At 38.0% G+C, this 24,466-nt stretch overlaps 1 protein-coding gene across 1 annotated transcript in view; it reads left to right on the top strand.

Moving 5' to 3' along the window:
• LOC137730628 (AP2-like ethylene-responsive transcription factor AIL5) overlaps nt 1–13,904 on the top strand; it is a 41,156-nt gene extending 27,252 nt beyond the window's left edge. The window contains exon 10 of the mRNA XM_068469607.2: nt 13,049–13,904. Coding sequence (XP_068325708.2) covers nt 13,049–13,544 — 496 coding nt within the window. The 3' untranslated portion in view covers nt 13,545–13,904. The remainder of the gene's footprint in view (nt 1–13,048) is intronic.
• Nucleotides 13,905–24,466: the final 10,562 nt, after the last annotated feature.

The raw sequence follows: 24,466 nt of genomic DNA on the forward strand, positions 1-24,466 counted from the left end.
ACCGCTTCTTCAAAAGCAAAGGTATCTCATATCATCAAGGTCAAAAGCAAAAGTATCTCATATCATGCTCTTTCCCTGTCTTTTTCTTTGTCCTTGTTCTTACTCGCATGGCAAAGTAAAAGAAGCAATCAGCCGGCACTTGGAGTCAGTCTTCCGATCTGGAGCCAACTGCCTGGAATCTATTCCTGATTGCTTACCTAGCGTTGCTCTCGAGTAGTCATCTTCAACGGTTGATACACTTCCGGAGAAGGGACCACTTCTGCAAAGGGGAGCGAGTAAGGCAAGTGAAAATGATACATTGAAGCATGTGGAGACAAACATAGGCTGAGTTATCCTCCAACCCTTTTCAATACGAATTGGAAAGATTGAACAAAGAAACAGACCAAAGGGGTAAGCTCAGACCTTCGGGGGAGACCAAAAGAACCATCCTGCTGCCCAGTTCAAGAAGTAGCACAAAGGAAAATCAACGATGGGCAGAAACCAGTTCAAGAGTAAGCCTGTGGAATCACAAAGATCAAAGCCTCAATGCAATCACCAAGGAGAAGAGGGAATTTACACTCCATAACCAGATTTGCGTCCCTAAACTCTTCTCTTTGTTAATTACATTATGCCATGTTTAGTATGTTTAAGTGCTTTTTGTGTATTTACTTATGCTTTGTGTGAATCTATGCTTAAAACATTGAGGACAATGTTTGATTTAAGTGTGGGGGGGTAACTAAGTATATTTGATGCAAATTCGTTGGATTTTATCACCTATCACTTCACATGTTGTTTCTCACTGTTTTAAAAGTGTTTTAGTGTGTGTTGTTTTATAACTCCGAAAAGCACATAAAAATTTGAAAAATTGTTTTGAAAAGCCTAAAAAGAGTGTTTTGAGTCGTTTTTGTGAGTTTGTGTCTTAGGGTACCTTCCAACACAATGTTAAGGATTTGGTTTATAATTGCATGACGGTTAGAAAGAGTTATAAACATAGAGAAAAGTTTGATTTACTCTTGGTATATGCTTGGTTATGGTTATAATGTATGACTTCACATGCAATCATAAAAGAAAAAAAAAAAATCGTTTTTGTAACATGCTTGAAGGAAGGAACTCAAACAAACGCTACAACCCTGAGAGACTTGAGCCTATAACGTTCTTTGGAGAGTATAATCTGTGATTTCTTGTTTTCTAAAGTTGTTGCATGATCTCATTATTCCTTGCTTGGTTACTACTTAGAATGCAATTGTATCATGATAGAACTAAATGCTAGAACTTATATCCGTTTCATTCAAAGCATGACATTGAATTGCATAACATATATCAAGATGAAGTTGTGTAGTTGCCACCATAACCAAATAGCCTTACTTCCCATATTTCGTATTTATTGTAAGTTTTAACCCCGTTGAGCCTCGTTTAGCCTTTATTCTTTGTTAACCCACATCACCCCTTACCTAGCCTAGAGTAGGACTTTCCTATACCCTTGTTCTTAAAGTATAGTGAGCATGACTTAAATGAATTCCTTTTGAGTTACATTATGCAAGAAAATGAGTGTGGGGGAGTAAAAGTTTGTTCTTACGTTTATATGTATGTTTTGAGATTCATAAAAAAAAAAAAAAAAAAAAAAAAAAAAAAAAGAGTGAAAATAAGTAAGAATGAACTCACGAGCGTTGATGGTTGAAGAAAGGGTCCAAAAAAGTTGAATATGGCCCTAAGTTTTGTGTGACTTTCCCTTGGGTGTTCAAAGTTGACTTCTGCGTTCTTAAGGGAATTCTAAGTGCCTAATTCAATACTTTGCTCACTATTGCTTTAAGAATGTTTGTTTATCCTTCACCTTTCATTGTTAGCCAATACCCTAGCCCCGTTACAACCCTTGACTTCTATCTTGAGTGTTGTGTATTTCAATTTGTGGAGTTTGAACTTGGTATGAGCTTATGGTATCACTGGTTCTCGCGTCTAAGTAGTAGCATTCCATTCATGAGATCATATCTAAACATGCTTATTAACTCCAGAAATTGCTTCCTTTGAAATACATATATGTGAGTGTTCGTTTTTATGATTACATCAATCTTCTCACATATACCTAGTGTAGGGTGTGTAGTCAGAAAATCTGTGTGAAAAACGAGAGTACATCTAGTAAGAAATTGAGGGAATTCTCTAAGGCATGTTACTACATTCAAAACATGATTTTAAATGCTTAATTGTGAACTAGTATGTGGTGACTATGAGTAAGAATGTACTTAAGTGTAAAGATGGCTCAAATATGTGAGAATAATGATTTTTAATTTGTCATGTGCATTGGAAGTCCCTAATACGATTGTTGGAAAGTGTAGGTTGTGTTTTGTTCTTTTTGTTTTGTTTTTCTGTTTTGCTCGAGGACTAGCAAAAGCTAAGTGTGGGGGTATTTGATAGGAGCATATTTATACGACTTAAATGGCTTGTTCTCGTACATTTACGTTATGTTTCTTTAGTTATTTTAGTTCTTTATGCTTCTTTTGTGTGTTTTCAGGTTCTAAGGGCAAAGTATGCAAAAGGATGCCTTTTGGAGCCTTTTGGAGCAAATTAGAGATTGGAATGGATATCATATGCTTGGAGCCAAAAGGATGGACGAAATTGAAGACTTGAAGTAGGAAAGTTAAATCCTAAAAAGACCTCATGTTTGAGCATCATTGAAAACTCCTACGCATTTTAGAACACAAAAACAACATTCCTAGCAACCTTAGGACATTGTCGTGTGTTTCCTTGTGTCTCCCTTCCTTGCCATGCAAGGAAGGGCTTTGTTCCCTATTTTAAATACTTAAACACTACCACTTATCATTCACCACATATCATTCACCACTTATCATATCATACATTCATTTATCACTTATCATAATCATTCACTTATCACTTAACATATCATACACTTATCACTTATCACTCATAATCATCTACACATTTCAACCATTTAAACACATGTACTTCACCTACAACATTCACCTACTTCACCTACAACATCCACCTACTTCACCTACAAATGACATAGCCATATGTTCCCTCCACTACTCCTATAAATACCCTTGCATTCATTCATTCATGTCACATCTCATTTTCATACACAACACACCACAAATACCTCCATTCTTGCCGTGCATATCCCTTCATTTTCTGCATATTTTCTCTTCATTCCAACCACTCCTCATCCCCCAAAAAAAACTCACCTTAGACCTTGTGCTACAACAACGAAGAAGAGAAGAGTGCCTAAACGTTCATACAATTCAAGTTTGAGTTGTTGGAATGTTTAGGTGTTTCTTTGATTTCAATGTTTAAATTCAATTTTCTTTGTTTTGTAATGGAAGAGAAGAGTGCCTAAACGTTCATACAATTCAAGTTTGAGTTGTTGGAATGTTTAGATGTTTCTTTGATTTCAAAGTTATGAGGAACTAAACCCCCTTTAGCTAGGGGGTGATTCAAAATACATGTTTATGCTTGCAATATGAATTGATTACTTTTGGTTGGAATTTCATAAATTGTGGATTCAATTTGTTTAACCATTTGAATGAATATGACGCTAGAATATAAGTGAGTTTCACCTAATAGTTACGAACTTATATTCACAAGTAGTGGAGGTTGCTTATAAACAATCGCGTTAAACGAATTCTTGGCATAAGTTTCATGCGTATTCCATAGTAACGAAGGCCTCGTCAACACTTATAGTTTTCATAATGCTTAATGATCTTTGATTGTATCTTTATTGTGCTGTTCACGTAAAGGACTTTTGAAGAATGTGGTGAATTGCGTTGCGCTAACCCATCCAATTCATTAACTTAAGGAAAACTTGACGGTTAATTTAAGCGGACCTAATTAACTTGGAGCATTGAGTTTCATAATTTATCGAAAGACCAACTGAGAATCAATCTTGTATGCAAGTGTAACATGTGTGGAGAAGAACCCCTTGGCTATTCCATCATCCATATTTTCGTCACATTCATATTTACATTTTGCCTTTAATTACAATTTGTCCATTTAATTTAATCTCGTCCAAACACAATCCCCCCTTTACTTTATTGTTAAATTTAATTAGAAATCAATTTAGTTTATGTTTTAAAGTATTTTTGAATTCTTTGAGTCTAGTATAGTGTTTTATATTGTGTTTTTACGTTTTTGAGTCAAATCCAAGTGATTAACAATCCCTCCTAATCCCCGGTCCAGAACGATCCCTACTTATATCATTACTACAATTGTCAAAAAGAGGGTTTAATTTGTGTGCGTATAAATCTCGCATCAGTTATAATGTATGACTTCACATGCAATCATAAACGAAAAATTCGTTATGGAATCACTGGTTCTCATTCTAAGTAGTAGCATTTCATTCATGAGATCATATTCATGTCATTATCATAAATCCAGAAAATGCTTTCCTTGTTATAACATAGGTGAGTGTTCGTCTACATGTTTACATCAATCTTCTCACATATGCCTAGTGTAGGGTGTGTAGTCAGAAAATCTGTGTGAAAAACGAGAGTACATCTAGTAAGGAATTGAGAGAATTCTCTAAGGCATGTTACTACATTCAAAACATGGTTTTAAATGGTTAATTGTGAACTAGTATGTGGTGACTATGAGTAAGAATGTACTTAAGTGTAAAGATGGCTAAAATCTGTGGGAATAATGATTTTTAACTTGTCATGTGCATTGGAAATCCTTGAAACGATTGTTGGAAGGTTTAAGATTGTCTTTGGTTTGTTTTGTTTCGTTTCGTTTTGTTTTGTTTTTCTGTTTTGCTCGAGGACTAGCAAAAGCTAAGTGTGGGGGTATTTGATAGGAGCATATTCATGCGACTTAAATGGCTTGTTCTCATTCATTTACGTTATGTTTCTTTAGTTATTTTAGTCCTTTATGCTTCTTTTGTGTGTTTTCAGGTTCTAAGGGCAAAGTATGCAAAAGGATGCCTTTTTGGAGCCTTTTGGAGCAAATTAGAGATTGAAATGGATATCATATGCTTGGAGCCAAGAGGATGGACGAAATTGAAGAGTTGAAGTAGGAAAGTTAAATACTAAAAGACCTCATGTTTGAGCATCATTGAAGACTCCTACGCATTTTAGAACACAAAAACAACATTCCTTGCAACCTTAGGACAATGTCGTGTGTTTCCTTGTGTCTCCCTTCCTTGCATGGCAAGGAAGGGCTTTGTTCCCTATTTTAAACACTTAAACACTACCACTTATCATTCACCACTTATCATATCATACATTCATTTATCACTTATCATAACCATACACTTATCACTTATCATACTCATAATCATCTACACATTTCCACCTAATCCACATGCTTTCACAACCTAATTCACATGCACATTCATCCACCTTTTTCCCAAAACCACAACACCTAGCCATGCAAAACACTATCATTTCATACATATTCATTTTCAACAATCACTTTCACACACCAACAACACCACTCATTGCACATGCATTCCATCCTTTAATTCACCCACATGCACTCCCATCTATTTCATCATTGAACCACAAATCAGCCACAGATTCACCCACATGCAGCCACATATTCATTGCACATGCTTTCACATTCAATTCCAGCACCAAACATCCCATGCCGTGTACCCCTTATGCAATTCCAGTTTTCACATGCAATTCCAGCTTTCCAACCTAGCCACATTCACATGCATTCACTCATAATCATTCACCAAACTTGCAGCCACATTTCCACCTATTCCTAGCTATCATGTTCCCTCTCATTTACCTATAAATAAGCATGCATTGCAGCCACAATGGATTCCATTCATCACAGAAATTCCATTCACAACACAACACACAACACAAACACTTCCCCTTTGCCGCAAATCCCCTTCCATTTCTACACAATCTCTTCTCGGCTTCATTCCATTCCATACACTCTCCCATTCGCAGAAACTGTCCATACACTCTCCCATTCGCAGAAACCATTCAACCTTAGCCGCTCCACCTTCATTTACAACACACTTGGAGCACCAACACCGAAGGCAACTCTTAAGGGATTTCGACATCAGTTTTGCTTCAAGGGTTCTTTCTCCTTAATTCTATGTTCATTCATGTTGTATATTTTTATATCAAACATTCTGTAAACATGAAGTGTAACTAATTTCTTTCTAGGGATTCGATGTAGCCTTGCAAGATTGCCATGTAGTTATTTCAGAATGTTCAGTTGATCCATCTATTTCTTGTTTCATTCTCTGATTTAATTGTGACTTTGTGTGTTGATTTTAATGTTTGATCACCATTTGATTTAACCACAGGTTGTTTAGCCAAGAGTAAAGCACACATCATGCATACTCTTGGTGGAGATGTGAATGAATGAAGGGAATGCTTTGCAAACAACCTGCCGAGTGTTTCCTTTGGTTTTATGAAAGTTTCTTGTGCGTGTCATGTTCTTGATTAGGGACCAAAGTTGCACATCACACTTAGGTTCATGATTAGGAACATTTGATCAAGTCCACACATCATATGGTTGATCATATCTAAGTGAAACAAACCCAAGAAATAGGTAGATGGATGAGTATAATCTGATTTAACAAGCATGGACTTGGCTTAGCAATGGTGAAACCGAATCCCTAGCTTCATCTCCATTTGTGCTATCTCATTTTATTAGTTGTTGATTCATTTATTTGTGTCTACTTCATTTTCTTGTGCTTTCAAGTTACAACAACAAATCTGCCTAAGTTGATTAGTTTTATTTCTCTTATAGAGTTCTTGCAAAACAAGTAGTTGTATAGGTCCAATTAGTCCCTGTTGATTCGACACCCTTACTTGTGCCATTATACTAAACATATTCTAGCACGAAGAAGGAAAACATCAATCAAAATATTTGATAGGAGCATATTCATGCGACTTAAATGGCTTGTTCTAGTTCATTTACGTTATGTTTCTTTAGTTATTTTAGTCCTTTATGCTTCTTTTGTGTGTTTTCAGGTTCTAAGGGCAATGTATGCAAAAGGATGCCTTTTGGAGCAAATTAGAGATTGAAATGGATATCATATGCTTGGAGCCAAGAGGATGGACGAAATTGAAGAGTTGAAGTAGGAAAGTTAAATACTAAAAGACCTCATGTTTGAGCATCATTGAAGACTCCTACGCATTTTAGAACACAAAAACAACATTCCTTGCAACCTTAGGACAATGTCGTGTGTTTCCTTGTGTCTCCCTTCCTTGCCATGCAAGGAAGGGCTTTGTTCCCTATTTTAAACACTTAAACACTACCACTTATCATTCACCACTTATCATTCACCACTTATCATTCACCACTTATCATTCACCACATATCATTCACCACTTATCATATCATACATTCATTTATCACTTATCATAACCATACACTTATCACTTATCATACTCATAATCATCTACACATTTCCACCTAATCCACATGCTTTCACAACCTAATTCACATGCACATTCATCCACCTTTTTCCCAAAACCACAACACCTAGCCGTGCAAAACACTATCATTTCATACATATTCATTTTCAGCAATCACTTTCACACACCAACAACACCACTCATTGCACATGCATTCCATCCTTTAATTCACCCACATGCACTCCCATCTATTTCATCATTGAACCACAAATCAGCCACACATTCACCCACATGCAGCCACATATTCATTGCAGATGCTTTCACATTCAATTCCAGCACCAAACATCCCATGCCGTGTACCCCTTACGCAATTCCAGCTTTCCAACCTAGCCACATTCACATGCATTCACTCATAATCATTCACCAAACTTGCAGCCACATTTCCACCTATTCCTAGCTGTCATGTTCCCTCTCATTTACCTATAAATAAGCATGCATTGCAGCCACAATGGATTCCATTCATCACAGAAATTCCATTCACAACACAACACACAACACAAACACTTCCCCTTTGCCGCAAATCCCCTTCCATTTCTACACAATCTCTTCTCGGCTTCATTCCATTCCATACACTCTCCCATTCGCAGAAACTGTCCATACACTCTCCCATTCGCAGAAACCATTCAACCTTAGCCGCTCCACCTTCATTTACAACACACTTGGAGCACCAACACCGAAGGCAACTCTTAAGGGAGTTCGACATCAGTTTTGCTTCAAGGGTTCTTTCTCCTTAATTCTATGTTCATTCATGTTGTATATTTTTATATCAAACATTCTGTAAACATGAAGTGTAACTAATTTCTTTCTAGGGATTCGATGTAGCCTTGCAAGATTGCCATGTAGTTATTTCAGAATGTTCAGTTGATCCATCTATTTCTTGTTTCATTCTCTGATTTAATTGTGACTTTGTGTGTTGATTTTAATGTTTGATCACCATTTGATTTAACCACAGGTTGTTTAGCCAAGAGTAAAGCACACATCATGCATACTCTTGGTGGAGATGTGAATGAATGAAGGGAATGCTTTGCAAACAACCTGCCGAGTGTTTCCTTTGGTTTTATGAAAGTTTCTTGTGCGTGTCATGTTCTTGATTAGGGACCAAAGTTGCACATCACACTTAGGTTCATGATTAGGAACATTTGATCAAGTCCACACATCATATGGTTGATCATATCTAAGTGAAACAAACCCAAGAAATAGGTAGATGGATGAGTATAATCTGATTTAACAAGCACGGACTTGGCTTAGCAATGGTGAAACCGAATCCCTAGCTTCATCTCCATTTGTGCTATCTCATTTTATTAGTTGTTGATTCATTTATTTGTGTCTACTTCATTTTCTTGTGCTTTCAAGTTACAACAACAAATCTGCCTAAGTTGATTAGTTTTATTTCTCTTATAGAGTTCTTGCAAAACAAGTAGTTGTATAGGTCCAATTAGTCCCTGTTGATTCGACACCCTTACTTGTGCCATTATACTAAACATATTCTAGCACGAAGAAGGAAAACATCAATCAAAATATTTGATAGGAGCATATTCATGCGACTTAAATGGCTTGTTCTAGTTCATTTACGTTATGTTTCTTTAGTTATTTTAGTCCTTTATGCTTCTTTTGTGTGTTTTCAGGTTCTAAGGGCAAAGTATGCAAAAGGATGCCTTTTGGAGCAAATTAGAGATTGAAATGGATATCATATGCTTGGAGCCAAGAGGATGGACGAAATTGAAGAGTTGAAGTAGGAAAGTTAAATACTAAAAGACCTCATGTTTGAGCATCATTGAAGACTCCTACGCATTTTAGAACACAAAAACAACATTCCTTGCAACCTTAGGACAATGTCGTGTGTTTCCTTGTGTCTCCCTTCCTTGCCATGCAAGGAAGGGCTTTGTTCCCTATTTTAAACACTTAAACACTACCACTTATCATTCACCACTTATCATTCACCACATATCATTCACCACTTATCATATCATACATTCATTTATCACTTATCATAACCATACACTTATCACTTATCATACTCATAATCATCTACACATTTCCACCTAATCCACATGCTTTCACAACCTAATTCACATGCACATTCATCCACCTTTTTCCCAAAACCACAACACCTAGCCGTGCAAAACACTATCATTTCATACATATTCATTTTCAGCAATCACTTTCACACACCAACAACACCACTCATTGCACATGCATTCCATCCTTTAATTCACCCACATGCACTCCCATCTATTTCATCATTGAACCACAAATCAGCCACACATTCACCCACATGCAGCCACATATTCATTGCAGATGCTTTCACATTCAATTCCAGCACCAAACATCCCATGCCGTGTACCCCTTACGCAATTCCAGCTTTCACATGCAATTCCAGCTTTCCAACCTAGCCACATTCACATGCATTCACTCATAATCATTCACCAAACTTGCAGCCACATTTCCACCTATTCCTAGCTGTCATGTTCCCTCTCATTTACCTATAAATAAGCATGCATTGCAGCCACAATGGATTCCATTCATCACAGAAATTCCATTCACAACACAACACACAACACAAACACTTCCCCTTTGTCGCAAATCCCCTTCCATTTCTACACAATCTCTTCTCGGCTTCATTCCATTCCATACACTCTCCCATTCGCAGAAACTGTCCATACACTCTCCCATTCGCAGAAACCATTCAACCTTAGCCGCTCCACCTTCATTTATAACACACTTGGAGCACCAACACCGAAGGCAACTCTTAAGGGATTTCGACATCAGTTTTGCTTCAAGGGTTCTTTCTCCTTAATTCTATGTTCATTCATGTTGTATATTTTTATATCAAACATTCTGTAAACATGAAGTGTAACTAATTTCTTTCTAGGGATTCGATGTAGCCTTGCAAGATTGCCATGTAGTTATTTCAGAATGCTTAGTTGATCCATCTATTTCTTGTTTCATTCTCTGATTTAATTGTGACTTTGTGTGTTGATTTTAATGTTTGATCACCATTTGATTTAACCACAGGTTGTTTAGCCAAGAGTAAAGCACACATCATGCATACTCTTGGTGGAGATGTGAATGAATGAAGGGAATGCTTTGCAAACAACCTGCCGAGTGTTTCCTTTGGTTTTATGAAAGTTTCTTGTGCGTGTCATGTTCTTGATTAGGGACCAAAGTTGCACATCACACTTAGGTTTATGATTAGGAACATTTGATCAAGTCCACACATCATGTGGTTGATCATATCTCATCAATAGATTGCCTAGTAAAGTGTTGAATTTTAAATCACCTTATGAGGTCTTGAAAAATAGAAAGATCAACTTTTCCCATTTGAGAGTCTTTGGGTGTACATGCTTTGTTCACATTCAAACTCAAAATCGTGACAAGCTAGACCCAAGGGCTGCCAAATGTGTCTTTCTAGGTTATTCATCTACCCAAAAAGGTTACAAGTGCTATAATTCAACAACTAGAAAAATGGTTGTTTCAAGGGATGTTAAATTTGAAGAACATGTTCCTTACTTCTCACAATCACTGGATTACTCTAGACAGGGGGAACATTTGATGGACTTATTTCCTTTTCCATATCCAAACGGAGAAGATGCAACATGCACTCCTAGTGATCATGTGCCGGATGATGTTAACCTTCACTCGGTGGAACATCTTGAAGATGAAAACCCTTCCTCATCAGAGATTCACACTGCACCCTTCAGTGATCCTTCCAACCATGATGTTGTTCAAATACCTGTAGTTCAATCTCCTACAGTTCGTCGCAATCCTGCACGAGAGAGGAAACTTCCATCCAAGTTGCATGATTATGTGACCTACATTGCCAGGTATCCCGTGACTGATGTTATTGATTATAGCAAAGTTTCATCTTCTTTTGCTACATTCCTAAGTGCCATTAATGAAGCTCGAGAACCTCAAAGTTTTCAAGAAGCTAATCTTTACAGTGAGTGGAGAAATGCTATGGCAGAGGAGCTTCAAGCCCTCCATGAAAATAACACATGGACTATAGTGAAACTTCCAAAAGGAAAGAAGGCAGTGGGGAGTCGTTGGGTGTACAAAACTAAGTTTCATTCAGATGGCACAATCGAAAGGAATAAGGCTCGCTTGGTTGCTCGAGGTTTTACACAAACCTATGGCGTCGATTATAAAGAGACATTTGCTCCGGTGGCAAAAATGAACACTGTTAGAGTATTGTTGTCGGTTGCAATTAACAATGCATGGCCTCTCTTTCAAATGGATGTTAAAAATGCTTTCCTGCATGGTGAACTTGAAGAAGAGGTTTACATGAAGCTACCCACAGGTCATCCTCAATCAAACAATCCAGAAATGGTGTGCAAACTCCATAAATCCATTTATGGTCTCAAGCAAAGTCCACGTGCATGGTATGCCAAGCTCAGTCATGTTCTGGAAAGGGTTGGTTTTTGTCGAAGTATTGCGGATTCTTCCCCATTTGTTCGTTCCAGCTTAGTGGGTAAACTAGTTGTGCTCATTTATGTTGATGATCTAATTGTGACAGGTGATAATATGTCAGAGATTAATTCTCTTAAACAGTATCTCAACAACAAGTTTGCTATCAAGGATCTTGGCACTCTCAAATACTTTCTGGGCATCGAGATGGCACACTCTCACAAGGGTTTCTTCCTCAACCAACGCAAGTATGTCATGGATCTTCTTCACGAAGCAAAAATGACAGATTGCAAGCCTGCTCGTACCCCCTTGGATAGCAACTTGAAGCTAAAAACTCACGGTGATCCAGTTCCCAATTTAAGTTACTATCAAAGAATGGTTGGCAAACTCATTTATCTGACTATCACACGTCCTGATATATCATATGCTGTCAGCATTGTTAGCCAGTTAATGCACTCCCCAAGCATGGATCATTTGAAGATTGTTCATCGTGTGCTACGTTATCTTAAGGGTTCCATTGGTAGAGGAATTCTTATGCGCAACAATAGTCACACTCAGATCTCAGGCTATACCGATGCTGACTGGGCAGGCAATTCTCTCGATCGCAAGTCTACCACTGGGTTTTGTACGTTTGTGGGAGGCAACCTAGTTACCTGGAAAAGCAAGAAACAAACTGTTGTTGCACGCTCTAGTGCAGAGGCAGAGTATCGTGCTATGGCGTCCACTGCTTGTGAACTTATTTGGCTCAAAAGCCTTCTGTTGACTTTAGGTTTTCCTCATCAACAACCCATGTCCCTACACTGTGATAATCAGGCCGCGATGCACATTGCATCGAATCCTGTATTCCATGAGCGAACTAAACATATTGAAGTTGATTGTCACTACGTCAGAAATCAAGTTCAGTCCAAGGTGATCGACACTCACTACACGCGCAGTCATGATCAACTTGCGGATATTTTCACAAAAGGATTACCCTATGCTGATTTTCAACATCTTTTGTTCAAGCTTGGATCAATTAATCCCTTTGATCCAGCTTGAGGGGGAGTATTGGAAGAAACTTTACTTTTCCATGTTTCCTTCCATGTTTTCTGCTTCCATGTTTCATGCTTTGCTTTTTACTTTTCCATGCTTCCTTCCATGTTTTCTGCTTCTATGTTTCATGCTTTGCTTTTTCTTTCTTTATGTTTTGCTTTCCTTTCTTCCGCTCATTTATATGAGCTTTCCTTGTAAGTTACACACATATACAAATATAGACATTCAAAATTCAATACTAGGTCCTCAACACTAAACTTTGCAATCCCCCTAAAACAAGACTCAGCATCAGATTACTGGTCCAACATTTTCGGCAACAACCTTTCTCTAAGCAATGTCAAAAATCCTAGCACTGTTTTAGATGCACCAATATCATCCTTGTTCCAATCTTGTGCCAATGGGTCTTATGGAAACAACTCGTCACCACTACCATTCAACATGGACTTCTCTTCAACTTCTCGTACTTCTGTCTCCGAAACCAACAATGCGTACTATGGTAACTTCAATGTAGATGGCCAGCAACACCAACAACAATTGCAACACCAACAACAAGAACAAAGTACTAGTACTGGTACTGGTACTGATTTAATCCCATTTGCTACAACCATTGCCTTAAATAGTAACAATGGTTATGAAACTTCTTCTGGTTATGGAACTTGGACTGGGCCAAGTCTTCACACATTTCACACTCATGCAAAGACTAACCTCTTTCAGACACCAATTTTTGGTATGGAATAATTTGGCTGATATATATCTCAGACAAGAGAATGCGAGGGAGAAAGACTTCTATACTTCTATACACGAGTACGCCACCATTTTTTTCGGTCACTATGAAATTGAACTGAAGGAGGACAAATTTTGGGGTTTGCATGCACATGGGAGTGAACAACTTTAATTGAATAGAGATGAGGTGGACAGACAGTCATAGATCATAATGCACACAGGCTGACACTGTGCACTAACTGAACTTCTTTTGACAAGATGGTGCTTTCCTTTTCTTATTTACCCTTTATTTCTTTTTGGCTCTTTTAGCTTTTTCTTTTTCTTTCTAGTGACGTGATTTTATATGGGTATAATGAAAAAGAAATCCTTTTGTAATCTGTTGATATTGTCCTCATTAGTATATATCAATTATCCATGTGAAGAATGAACATATATTTTTCAAACGGTCTGCATCGTAATATGCTTATGACGAAAAATAGTGTTTTGCATCTTTATCGATCATAATCAAGTACCTGTCATGCTTTGGTTACACTAAGTTAAATAAAATGGGTGGATTTTTGCTCACTATCTTCAAGTGATGGTAATGATCACCAATGTATTTTGTATCAGTAGATTATTTTAAATTTTCAAATTTATGGCTATCAACTATATAGATTTTGAAATTTGTTTCCTAAATAAAATGAGCAATAATAAGAGAGATAATACGAAAACATAGAAACATGAATATGCAAGACAATAATATAATGTATATACAATTAACCGTACATACAAAAACAATTCAAATACAATAACAAATACAATTCAAAAACTTTTTACGCAACACATCTGTCTTTTATGCCGGGCTGTATTAACTTCAAAAGGTTAAAGATTTTAGAAACGTGGGTTTAACATACAAAACGTTTAACTCTTTTGCAGTAGAACATCAGTATGGAAATGAGAAAGAAAAACGTTGTATTCAATATATTTTTTGGCGTATGTATTTTCTTTCCTAATGCAATCATATTCTCAGTCAAGAGCATGTAGCCCAAGCCTAGGACTAGGACTCCGGCTTCTCTAAACTAAAATAGTGAAGTAAATTGTAGAGTATACATAAATGCTTGTTGGTCGGTTGATGGTGTTATCCTGCTATACTTATATTGATACTAAAATAAACATCCTGTTGAAAAATGAATGAAATTTGTCAATGTTTACGTTATACAGTCTCACAACATATATAGTCTTATGTTGTCGCACAATTCTTTCACAAAAATGACATTCTCCTCTACTTGTTATTGATCTTTAATTAGGTCGTCCATGGTAAAGTATGTAGGAGTTAGAAAACTTTAGAAAGCTAGCCTAGGGTTTAGAATATAAGATATTGTTTCCATATATAAAATAGAAAACTAGCCTCATAAATAGCACAAACTCATAGTAAATTTTATTAATGTTATTAAAAGTTTTGGGAGGTTTCACTAACAGAAATCAGGGTTTGCCCTACAAGATTTTTCCTAACGAACCATATTTCGTCGAGTAAAGTAATTTTATCCAATAAATCTTTCAATTGGTAGGGCAAAGCTGGTCAACATTCAAGGTTTACTGAAAACCTTTATGCAAGGAGAGGAATCGTAGGGCAAGATGGAATTCGTCGAGCAATGTTTTGGCGCGAAAAGGGGAAAAATGGCATGTAATATCAGAAGGTTTTGCCCAACGAAATGGAGGTTCGACAGCTAGGTTATCTTTGCCCGACAATTTGGTTCGTTGGCCCAAGTTTTTATGTCGTTGGCCAAAGGCCCCACAATGACGTCTAAAAAATCCATCTAAAAAAACTTTACTCGACGTTTTCTTAGTGGTTGCCCGACAGAAAGATTTGTCGGGCAAACCTGTATTCATCAAATAGGTTTGTACACTCACACACCCTTCTCCTCCATCTTTCCCTTTCCCAATTAATTTAAGGTTGTTTTCTTTTTATTTATTGAATATTTGTTTACCTGAATGTGTGATTTATTAATTTTGGTTGTTGTAGGTTTGTGATTGGATTGGAAGAAAATTTCCCAAACAGTATGTATTTGCCTCTTAATTACAAAATAGCAAGTTTGTATTTGTTTAGTTGTAATATTTATATATGTTGAAATTGTGTGTTATGTGAAATTTTGATTTTGTTTAATTGTGATATCTATGTAGCTTAGGTAAATTTGATTTGTGAAAGTTATGGTGTGATTTTTTTTTAAATTTCATAACTGCTTATACGAAGTTAATCAACATAATTAACTTCGTACAATAAATTTGAAAAAACCTTAGACTTGTTTGACAATCTTTTGGATGCGCGTGTAGATGCAGTATGCAGCTCCACAATCTAACTGATTATTGCATTGTCCAGTTTGAACAATTTTGAATGGACTAGTATGTGTTTAGGGTTTGCGGTGAACGTGGCTAAGTTCGTGGAAAATTCAGTTGTATCCCCTAATGTTCTTTGAGTGCATACTAGATATTTGTTCAAAATATCTACGTCGTCCACTTGGGGAACCCCTGAGAGATGCTGCCGAATTTTTTGCGATCAGAAATAGTCATGTGAGTTGCAAATCACAACACATAAAGTGCACTTTTGAATGGGATAGGATCATTAGCTGAGGCATAAGGGGGGCGTTGAAGCAAATATCGAATCATTATAATGACTAAATTCTCTCAAAACATACACAACGGACAAAGAGTTAATCAAGTTGCAAGATAGAAATTGTGACCAATATTAGATGGGCTCAACAACTTTATTCAATTTGTAAGCAACCATGTCAGTGCTCAGAATCGGATGACGTGTCCTTGTGTGAAATGTAACAATGTGTTTAGATGACACTAGACGACGTTCGATATCACTTGTATATTAATGGCATGATGCACACTTATTCCAATTGGACTTATTATTATAAAGAATCGGCCATTATAGCGTCAACGTCTTTCGGCAATGGGACAGTGAGGCATGAACCTTCTTCATCTGGCAATGTTGACGACGATCAAGTGATGGACATATTGAATGATGCTTTCCCTAATGCTTCTCAATATGGACTAAAAGCCGTCCATAGACCCCAAGAAGTACGATAAAATGTTAAAAGGAAGCTCAATGAGAATTGTACCCTTGTTGTGAAGATTTTTTCCGTCCTAATAGTCGTTGTAGAGTTGGTGCACATGAAAGTAGAGTGTAATATGAACAATTGAAGAGGATCTTGAAAGATCTTGGGTTGGAATATACAAGATCCATGCACGTAAGAATAATTGTATATTGCTTTATGGTGAATTCAAGAAATTAGATAGTTGTCCCAAGTACAACGAAGCAAAATGTCGAAAGAACAAGATTCCAAACAAGGTGTTGCGTTATTTTCCACTTAAGCCAAGAATACAGAGAATGTACTGTGACCCACACTGCATTTGATATAGGGTAGCATAAGGAGGGTGACAATGATGTTTTGCGTCATCTGGCTGATGAAGCGTGGACAAAATTTGGTAAAATCTATCTCGATTTTGCCCTAGAGCCAAGAATGTCAGGTTAGGACTTGCTTCTAATAGCTTCGATCTGTTTTGAAATTTTTCGAATAAGGACATCTCTCAGCGGTTCTTCCTTATAACACACCCCCAAAAGGTGCATTAAGAAAGAAATTACGATCACGAGTCTTTTAATACCTAGGGCCCAGATCACCCAATGATTCCATTGATGTTTATTTTCTGCCGTTGATTGATGAGGATAGATTTATGGAAAAATGAGGTATGAATGTATGACAGGCCCACTAAGGAAATGTTAATTTAGCGAGTCACATTTATGTGGATAATTAATGATTTCCCAACTTATGGTATGTTGTCAGGATGGAGCACCAAAGGTTATATGGCATTGCCCAACATACGATGAGGACATTGTCTTTTTGGCATGCTGGAAATGTATGCTGCTTGAGTCATCAAAGGTGGCTCCCTTGGGATCATGAGTGGCGTAACAAGCCTGAAACATTTGATGGGACAACAATGTATCGGCCTAAACCAAGAGAACTACCCGGAGATGAGATATTGTCTAAGTTGAATATGCTCCAATTTAGGGAAGGATCAAGACCAATGGAACAACTAAATTAGACACAAAAGAGTATATTTTTTTACTTGGAATACAGGCCAAAATTGAAAATCCGAAACATTGCTAATTCTATTCATATTGAGAAAATTGTTTGCAATAACATGGTGGGAACAACTCTGCTTAATGAGGGAAAATCGAAGGACACCATGAAGACTCGTATTTTTATCCAAGCAATAGGCATAAGGTCCAACTTGTGGTCTAGATTAGTGAATAGTAAATACAAGAAAAAGAACGCAAATTATACATTTAATCTAAATGACAACAAGAAGTTCTTGAAGTGGCTAGAAGGTGTGAAATTTACAGATGGGTATGCTAACAATATATCAAGATACGTTAAAATGGACACTAGTACGATGTCGGATTTTAAGAGTCATGATTGTCATCATACTGCAGCGGCTCATTCCGATTGGTATTCGACCCTAGTTGAACCCCAATATTGTTGAGGTGGTTGTATATTTGTCTTGGTTCTTTCATAAACTATATGCTTAAACGTTACGAAAGCCGGATGTAAATGAAATGATCGAAGATATTAGGTACATCTATGCCCGGTAGAGCAAATATATCCACTGGTATTTTTTTCACAAGTATGGTTCACGTAATGATACATCTATAGTATGAGAGGTGACCTTGTCAGTACATTTGTTAATATTTCTTATATGAACCATCAAGCTCATTCGGCAAATGACCTTTGTTTGAACTGTTCAAAGAAGTTCACTTGGAGGTGGCTTACTTGTTCATATTAAACAATTGTGATGAAGTCTCACCATTCCTCGAACAACATGAGGCATTGATGAAGACCCAATATCCTTCAACCTGGGTTGAAATCTATAGACAATTGTTTCTGCGTATGTTTGCTGAGCATGTAAGTTTTTTTTATTTTTAAGTAAAATTGATTGTCTTTTGCAAAAACTTACATATTTAGTGGTAGTTAGATTTTGCTATATGCGATCCTGTTAGAGTCAAAACGTATGCTGGTTGTCACATGAACGAAGTTAAATTCTTAACAGCTGACCGAGACAATAAATTGTGCACTGATCAAAATAGGTGGAGTTTTTTCTCGAGTGTAAATGAGAATACCCATTTTTTAGTAGACTTTTAAGTGCGGTTCAATTGTTATACACAAACTACAAGGAGGTAATGTTGTTCAAGTGTCATTGGTATGGTATGAACCTAGACAAAGCAACTAGTCTCATTTAAGATATGTACTTGTTATCGGTAAACACAAACACCCGGTGATTTGAGGATAATCCCTACGTCTTCCCAATACGGCAAAACAAGTATTCTACCTAGAAGATCCATAGGCGAGGGGTGGTTGGGAAGTAGTAGAATTCATATTACACAGAAATATTTGGGACTTCCTGGACCCACAGTAGGACGATAATGAGGATATTGATGAGGACTAAAATGTTCACCAAGAGAATTCATCTGCAACCACCCGAAACCTTCCCGAAGTACGGAACAACCACATCGTTCACTCACCATTCGCGTTGTTAGGTGTCCCAAAATTGATATAGGTGCATTATCTATTGACCTTGGGCGCCTACCACCAGTTATGCGGAATTCCTTGTTTAAAGATAGAAGCCATGAGTAAAGCAATGAAAATGATATTACAGAGAATAATAAGGAATTAAATGAGTATCTCGACAATGACTGAGCGTTCACTGATGTAATATTATAATGTGCTAAATATAATTATCTATTAATTTTATCTAAGTCCAAATGCCCATTTATCTTATTGTTTAAAAAAACTAATTGAAGTTTTGCCTGATGGAATCCAAAAGATTCATCGAGTAAAGGCGTCTTTCTTGATAGAATCATAGAACATTCCGTAGGTTAAAGTCTTTAGGGTTTGAGGTTTAGGGTGAATATTCGTTGAGCAAAGTGCCGAAAATCCGTTGGGCAAGTGTTTTGGCAAATTTCACATACCATTTCCATTGAGGATTTTCGTAGTCAGGAAAATCAATTTACACAACCCAACCTTCAATATAGATAGTGACACACCCCAAATCCAAAGTTTGGGGCGTGCTGGCCGTCACGTGAGGTTGACGTAGCCAAGTGCGTAATGCGGGAGTAAAAGAGTGAAAATACGAGAAAAATAAAGTTGACAATATAATTTACAATAAAAAGATCAGTGAGTACTAGTGACAAACATAGAAGGCAAAATGCAAAGTAGAAGTTCAAGTATCCTAGGTGCAGTCCAAAATAAACAATACTACACAAGTGTTAACTAGAAAGTCCTACATGGAGGGTGCTCTATCAGAAAGGCTTCGATGCCTCTTTCGTCACCCACGTCCTCGCTACCTAAAACCTGGAAGAGCGCAAAACAGAAAACGTGAGTGGGCAAAAACAAAGTTTGTTTTTCAAACCATTTCAATATCAAGTAATAGCTCCTCTCTGTAAAACCTGTATACTTTCCAGAAAATATTATACGTACTCGTATATCAAATCATGCTAAAACGATAAAGCTCAAATATGCCATGCCAGAATATGCCGTGTCAGAATACCCAAACAAATAGTATAAGCATCAAGCAGGTGAGATAAAACAAATCATAATATGCTAGTAATATCAGTATGTCAGCCGGAGTCACCTAAAATGACCTGTATGGCTGAAACTATAGCTCCTTAACCACTATCCTGCACATGAGTCGAAGCCACCTAAAGTGGTCTGTACGATAGGCTGGTGTATCTAATTACGCTTAATGCTACGATCACGTGAAGGTTGTGTGATGTATCGCAAGTCACCAATGAGTCGAAACCACCAAAAATGGTCTGTACGATAGGCTGGCATTTGCCTTGGATCCAAGGTGAGCGTACGATGCAGGAGGTGAACGATCACGTGAAGGCTAGGCCCTACTCTGGAGAAGCACAAACACTGAGGTGCAGGAATATAAGCTATAACTCAATCTCATCAACACCACATCTATCACTAACAACATACTCACCTGACTTACGTGAGCGTCCGTGGCACCAAAGCATAACCAACACAATCACAATAATAATAACGACGATATTCGACATGGCATTTCAATTATAAACCATTAGAACGTAATTTCTGGAAAGATACCAATCAATATATATATATATATATATATATATACTGAAAACAAAAGCCCACTCACTGATACGTAGAAGGATCGTAAGCCCCGAGCCTCACGTGGCTGCGCTCGTGCTCCGGATAGTCCTCACTTATATGCAAAACAACTATATAAACGTCAAATTAATGCACATAACCAACCTTAGGTAATAACTTCTCATAAATTGCTCAAATGGGGTGTTTGAATATACCAACAGGCTCTACTCAACCTTACGAACATCCCCATATTTTTAAAATAATTTTCCGACCTCTCACATGCCGCCACGCGCTGGCCACGCACGGGCACGTGCCTGGCACGCGTGTGGAAACCCTAAAGCTGTTAGGGAATATTCCGTTAAAACCCTAACAGAATATTCTGTTAACTTTGATGGAATATTCGCTTCTTTCTCTGGTGAGCCTCGCCGGTCGCCGCCGTCTGCAACTCGAAATTTCGCCGGTTTCTGGAAAAACTTCAAACCTTAATATCTTCTTCATTTCTCAACCAAATTCCATGAAATTTGTACCAAAATGAAGCTTATAGAGTAGAACAAAACCTTACCACTTTTGGAACTTACATCCAACGGAATCTCGCCGGAGGAACCTCGATAATTCGACCAAACCTGCAACTCGATGAACTCGAGCTTCCCGACGTCGAAAACACTTCAAAATTATTCCCCAAGCTTCGTGAAGATGTCCTAAAGCTTCCTACAACCTCAAAACGCGATGAAACCTCCGCGATCACGAGTGCATGAACAGTGCACCAAAACTGGGTTCTCGAGTTCACGAGTTTTCGAAGGTTTCACGTTATAAAAATGGTATGGATGAGTTCCTGGGCTTGCAAGGAGTCCAAAACCAACCTTCAAACTTTTGATCCGTGCATGGAATGTTGGCTTCAAAGTTGTCCATACACTTGCAAAGGAAATGGAAGAAAGTCCGAGAGAGAAAGGAGAGAGAGTCACGAGGGAAAATGATGGGTGTGTGTGAGTGTGTGGTCCAGATGGCAGCCCCCAAGCAAAACAAAACAAACAACACTTTACAACACCAATTAACGTCCAGGGGCAAAATCATCTTTTCACATTAACGTTACAAATAATTCGGGACGGGCTGTCATAACCTACCCACCTTAAGAATATTTCGTCCCCAAAATTACACAACAAAACAAACCACTAGTAATAAAAAAAACAAGCGGGGATACAAATCTCTCATTCGATCCTCCGTCTCCCAAGTAGCCTCCTCCATTGAGTAAGTCCTCCATAAAATCTTCACCAAACGCACTGTCTTGTTCCTCGAAACCTTATCTTTCCAGTCTAGAATAGTCATCGGCTCCTCGTCGTAAGTCAAATCATGATTAATTTCCAACGGCTGTGGAGGTAGCACATGGGATGGATTTGAGACATGGTGACGAAGCATCGAAATGTTAAATACATCGTGCACCCGAGACAACGCTGAAGGTAACTCAAGTCTATAAGCTACTTCGCCGATCCGCTCAGTGATCACGTACGGTCCGATATACCTGGGACTCAATTTCCCCTTTTTCCCAAATCGTACAACACCCTTCCACGGGGACAGCTTCAAGAATACCCAATCACCTACTTTATAGGTCCGATCAATGGCATGTCTATCCGCTAAGCTCTTCTGACAGTCCTGGTCCGCTTTCAGGTTAGACTTGATTACTTGAGTATTTTGGGTAGTCTCATCCACTATCTCTGAGCCCTCCAAAACTTTTTCGCCTACCTTTGACCAAAACAACGGCGTACTACAGGATTTACCATACAATGCCTCGAAATGTGACATATCAAGACTCGAATGGTAGCTGTTGTTGTAGGCAAACTCCATCAGATCTAGACGTTTATGCCATGCATCGCCAAACTGCAAAACAAAGGATCTCAGCATATCCTCCAGTGTTTGAATGGTCGTCTCAGATTACCCATCTGTTTGACGATGATATGTCGTACTATACAGTAATCTCGAACCAAGAGCTTCTTGAAATGCTATCCAGAATTTAGAAGTAAATCTCAGATCTCGATCAGAGATGATGTCGACTAGTACACCATGGTATTTAACGATCTTCGACACAAAAAGCTCAGCTAATCGTTTCAGGGAAAACTTCTCTTGAACTGGAATAAAATGTGCGGACTTGGTAAATCGATCAACCACTACCCAAACACCATCATAACCATTTCGTGTACGAGGAAGCTTATACACGAAATCCATGGTAATATTTTCCCATTTCCACTGTGGAACGGGAAGTGGCTGCATTCGTCCAAACGACTTCTTTTTCTCGGCTTTAACCTGCTGGCATACAATACATCTGCTAACATACTCAACAATCTCTCTTTTCATACTCGGCCAATAGTAAAATGGTTGTATGGTATGATACATTTTAGTGCTCCCCGGGTGCATAACATATGCCGATACGTGTGCTTCATCCAAAATATCCCTCTTTAACTCCGCGTTGTTCGATACAAACATTCTACCTTCTAGCATAAGCATGTCGTCTAATTCTCAAATCCGAAGATCTCTCTTTTTCCCCTTATTTCTTAGCCGACTCAGCTTTTGAGTTTCATCATCATCCATTTGTGCCTCGAGTATACGGTCGACCTTAAATCAACAAGTAGAGGAACACGGCTTGCGCGAAAAACGTCAATTCTGCCTTGAGATTTCCGACTAAGTGCATCAGCCACCACATTTGCACGTCCTGGGTGATACTCGATCGTGCAGTCGTAATCACTTAGCAGCTCTATCCACCTCCATTGGCGAAGGTTCAAATCTCGCTGAGTAAACAGGTATTGGAGACTCTTGTGATCTATGAAGATCTTACATCTCTCACCATAAAGATAGTGTCTCCAAATCTTTAGTGCAAACATGATCGCCGCCAACTCAAGATCGTGAGTAGGATATTTTACCTTATGAGGCTTCAATTGTCTCGAAGCATAAGTGATAACCCTGCCGTGTTGCATTAGTACGCAGCCCAAACCATTCAACGACGCATCGCTGTAGATCTCAAAGTTACCACTATCATCTGGAAGTGCTAACACCGGTGCATGAGCGAGACAGTACTTCAAGTGTTGAAAACTCTGCTAAAACTATCATCCCACTTGAATCTGACATTCTTTCTGGTTAACCTCGTAAGTGGTAACGCAATAACGCAAAAATCCTGAACAAACCGTTTATAATAGCCTGCTAAACCAAGGAAACTCCGTACCTCAAAAACTGTTCGTGGCTGCTCCCAATTTTCCACCGCTGCAATTTTCTGGGAATCCACCTGAATACCCTGAGCTGAGATAACATGTCCCAAGAACGCTACTTGATCTAACCAAAACTGACATTTACTGAATTTAGCGTATAACCGATGCTCTCTCAGTTTCTTCAACACTAAAGTAAGATGTCTCACATGATCTGCTTTGGATTTGGAATAAATCAAAATGTCATCGATAAAAACAATAACAAACCTATCCAAGTACTGCTTAAACACCCGGTTCATCAAATCTATAAAAGCAGCAGGTGTGTTAGTTAACCCGAATGGCATCACTAAAAACTCATAGTGACCATAACGGGCTCTAAACGCCATCTTAGGGACATCCTCACTCTTAATCTTCAGCTGATAGTAGCCTGACCTTAAATCGAACTTTGAAAACATGCAAGCTCCTCATAGCTGATTGAACAAATTGTCAATTCGTGGCAACAAATAACAGTTCTTAATCGTCACCCGGTTTAGCTGCCGGTAATCTATACACAGCCTTAAGGTACCATCTTTCTTTCGCACGAACAAGACTGGAA

The sequence above is a fragment of the Pyrus communis genome, chromosome 16 (genome assembly GCF_041283825.1).
Source record: "Pyrus communis isolate YQ-2024b chromosome 16, ASM4128382v1, whole genome shotgun sequence".
NCBI classification, from domain to species: Eukaryota; Viridiplantae; Streptophyta; class Magnoliopsida; order Rosales; family Rosaceae; genus Pyrus; species Pyrus communis.